Raw genomic sequence first — 3,652 nt, 5'->3', positions numbered from 1 at the left:
CGGGAGTGCGAGGGCAGGGCAGGCTCCGGCAGCGGCTGGGTCACCGAAGGGGTCCCTCAGTCCCCGTCAGGGTGTTGTGGCTGTGGGTACCAGCAGAGGACTTAGGATGGAGATGGAGAGTTGGAGCTCAGAAGGTTTCATGCAGCTGTGCTTTGACTCGCTGGTGTCTGCCTGGGGATAATCCCGCAGCAGGATTGTTTATTATTAATTCAAACCATTGTTTTGCACCTTGGGAAAATTTCTCTGCCCTCTTTATGTAGGACCTTCAAAAGCACCTTGAGCTAGAGGCCTGCTGCAGCCCGGAGCTGATGCACTGTCCCGTGCAAGGTGCAAGTCTTGATGGAGTTACCTCTCCGGAGAGACCCAAAGGCTAGCGACCCCTCTGCAGCATCCCTTCCCCGACCCATAGCCAGGTCAAAACTTGCCCTGCTGCAGGCTGAGCTGAGACACCCCAACCCAAATCACCTGCCGGAGGGGATGCCCGGGTGGGATGGCGGTACCTGGGGTGGGGAGACCAGCTGGGTGACGAGCGCGCCCATCGTGTGTCCAGGGGCACGGCGCAATGGTTTGGCGTCAGCAGCGACTGGGAGGGGAAGCGGCAGCAGTGGCAACGCAAGAGCTTGCAGCACTGCAGCATGAGATACGGCAAGCTGAAGCCTGCCTACCGCGACATGGAGCTGCCCAGCCAGGAGGTGCCCTCCTTCCAAGGCACCGAGTCGCCCAAGCCCGCCAAGATGCCCAAGGTAGAGCTCGGGGTGCGGGGTCCGGCTCTCAGCCTTGTTCTCCCAACACTGACACCTCTTCCCTCCTCCAGATCGTGGACCCGCTGGCCAGGGGCCGTCCCTTCCGCCATCCCGATGAGACAGACCGTCCCCACACGCCCCACCACGTCCTGCCCCCGCTCACCCCCGGCGTCGTCTCCTTGGCGTCCTTCAACAGCATCCGCTCTGGCTACGGCCGCCTGCCGCGCAGGAAGAGGGAGTCCGTCGCCCACATGAGCTTCAAGGCGGCCGCGGCCCTTCTCCGCGTGAGTTTTGGGAACCTGGGGGGCACCGTCGTCTTCCTGACCTGGGTTTCAGCTCTGTCCTTCGCCCATCGTCTTTGCTTCTTGGCTTTTTGCTTTGCACAGAGATTGCTGTCTCTCCAGGGTGGGTTTGAGCGGGAACGTTGGTGGTTTTTAACCTGAGCTCTGCTTAAAAAGAGAAGTTTTGGTGAAAACTGGACATCCCTAGAAAAAAGCAGCTTCTGAGTTTCACTGCTGAGGAGCCAGGAAGCTTCTCCAGCAGCTTTCTAGCCCCTGGGGAGCCCTGGGCAAGCTTTGGGGACAGGTTTGTGGGACTGAGACCAAACAGGATTCAGAGTTCACTTGTCATGCTGGCTAACATGGTCATGGACCAACGCTGGCTCTGAGGAGCTAAAGGCAGCATCTGCTGCCGGCTCCTGCTGCCTGCCCTTCCCACGCAGTGGGATATGGTGGCCGGTTGGGATTTAATCCTTGCCACTCGGCTTTGGGGAGGGAAATTACGAGAAACCCTCAGTGCTGCAAAAACTGGAGGACTTCTGGTTGCTTACCCTCATTTGCTTCCCCTGCCAAAGGGACGTTCTGTCCTGGAGCCGCTGGCTCCCAAGCGGAGGAGCAACAAGAGGAGCTTCGTGTACCCCAGCTTCATGGACGAGGACATGGTGGATGCTGCCGATACCCTGGACTCATCCTTCTTCAGTAAGGCAAGCGCTGTTCCACGCCGGCCGCCGGAGCGGGGAGGGGTCCCGGTGCCCCTGCACGGGGCCTGGACATGGAGCAGGGCTCTGACGGGGACCCCCATGTCGGTGCTTTGCCCTGCCTGGGAGCAGGGGCATCGGTGGCCACTGTGCCCAGCGCTACAGAGCCCTGGTCTCGGTGGTGCTCCTCAGGGGTGGCCGGGAGGAACGCCAATATATCGTGGGCATGTTTCACACCCTGTGATGTGCAGTTAATGGGATGTCAATGGGGATCACCCCCTCCCCAGGCTCTGGGGCCAGGTGGAGCCAGGCATGGCCTGGTCATGGGCATGCTCCGTCAGGGGGAGGTTTCTCACCCATTGCACACGTCCAAGAACGCGTCTCCATCCTCCTTCCAGATGGACATGCACGACGAGACGTACTCCATGCCCGATGATGTCTTCGAGTCGCCGCCTCTATCGGCCACGTATTTACGCATGCACCCAGTGGGGGAGGATGCCAGGGCGTCCCCCGAGGTGGAGCAGCCCACCCCGTGAGTACCAGCTCTTGGCGGGTGCTGCCCCTGAGGCTGCCCAGGTCCCCTGCCACAGTCAATGCTGTGGGGCACTGGGCACTTTTGGCATGCACCTAGGAGGATGAAGCCAAGAGGTGCCCTAGCCCTCATCCCAGGCGTCCTCTGTCCTTCCCCAGCTCTGGATTATGGCCGTGGGGTTGTACGTGGGGGATTTCTCAGCTGACCCCTTTCGGCAGGCGTGATGGGTTTCTCCTCTCTCTGCAGGCGGGAGGGTGTCCGGCTCACTTCGGCCTCCACCAGCACCGGCCCGGCTCCCCGGCGAGGCAGGCGCATTGCTTCTAAAGTGAAGCACTTCGCCTTCGACCGCAAGAAACGCTACTATGGGCTGGGGGTGGTGGGGAAGTGGCTGAACAGGACGTACCGCCGCAGCCTGAGCAGCATCGTGCAGTCGCAGCTGGAGATCACCGACAGCCACCGGTGAGGGGGGGACTGATGGGATGGGGATGGGCACGGGACTCCTCAGGGCTCCCCAGCTGTAACTCAGATGTGTGTCCCCCTCGATGCTCATGGATCAGGGCTTGGGGGACTGCAGCGTCCGTTTGCCCAGCCATTCTTGAGCTGCTCAAATTTTGGGTCCTTTCCTCCGCAGGCCATATTTCACGTACTGGATCACCTTTGTCCACATCCTCATCACCTTGCTGGTCATCGGCACCTACGGCATCGCCCCCATCGGCTTCACCCAGCACGTGACGACAGAGTTAGTAAGTTTAAGAGCTACCGGCCAGGGCCGTCCCCTCCCAGCTCTCCAGTGACATGCCTGGTTCTGAAATGGCAACTAGCTAGCTGCTGAGGAAAGCAAGTCTGGTGTCTGGGGGGTGCCTTCAACACCTCGGAGGCGTGATCCTCCCTCTGGGGTTAATCCTGGGAACCTGCAGCCGGCTGCATTGCTCCCTTGGCACCCAGGCTGGAGAGAAGAGCAAGCATCCATCTTCCTGGGGGGACCGTGACCACCAGTGTCCCATGCTGTCGTGCTCTCTGCTAGGGCTGAGAGCATCTTGGGGTGCTGCTGGCTCCTGCTATTTGAGAGGTTCCATTAAATAGCCAGGGCAGGGGCTCCACGTGTGCTGGCTGAGCAGCGGCATGCGTGCCGGCAGCAGAGCTGCTCTCCCTCCCATGTTGCTGGTGGGACCCAGCAGCCCTTCCCCTTGGATGAAGGGGGCTGCTCAGCTCCCCACGAGCAGAGGGAGAGGGGGCTGCACCCCCACACCGCCGGCCCCCTCAAGCGGGAGCTGACCCTGGCCTGGCTCGGCAGGTGCTGAGGAACAAGGGCGTCTACGAGAGCGTCAAGTACATCCAGCAGGAAAACTTCTGGATCGGGCCCAGCTCGGTAAGGGCTCTGCCAGACCCCCCACCCGCCCG

General features: G+C 61.2%; 1 protein-coding gene across 1 annotated transcript in view; it reads left to right on the top strand.

Moving 5' to 3' along the window:
- Positions 1 to 3,652, top strand: part of RHBDF2 (rhomboid 5 homolog 2 (Drosophila)) — a 24,061-nt gene that overhangs the window by 15,940 nt on the left and 4,469 nt on the right. Inside the window, exons 3-9 of the mRNA XM_009328907.1 lie at positions 551 to 743; positions 815 to 1,027; positions 1,597 to 1,725; positions 2,118 to 2,251; positions 2,498 to 2,710; positions 2,883 to 2,994; positions 3,546 to 3,620. Of these exons, the coding sequence (XP_009327182.1) occupies positions 551 to 743; positions 815 to 1,027; positions 1,597 to 1,725; positions 2,118 to 2,251; positions 2,498 to 2,710; positions 2,883 to 2,994; positions 3,546 to 3,620 (1,069 nt within the window). The remainder of the gene's footprint in view (positions 1 to 550; positions 744 to 814; positions 1,028 to 1,596; positions 1,726 to 2,117; positions 2,252 to 2,497; positions 2,711 to 2,882; positions 2,995 to 3,545; positions 3,621 to 3,652) is intronic.

The sequence above is a fragment of the Pygoscelis adeliae genome, unplaced genomic scaffold, assembly GCF_000699105.1.
Source record: "Pygoscelis adeliae isolate BGI_AS28 unplaced genomic scaffold, ASM69910v1 Scaffold637, whole genome shotgun sequence".
Taxonomy (NCBI): Eukaryota; Metazoa; Chordata; class Aves; order Sphenisciformes; family Spheniscidae; genus Pygoscelis; species Pygoscelis adeliae.
This window is presented reverse-complemented; position numbering and strand designations above follow the sequence as displayed.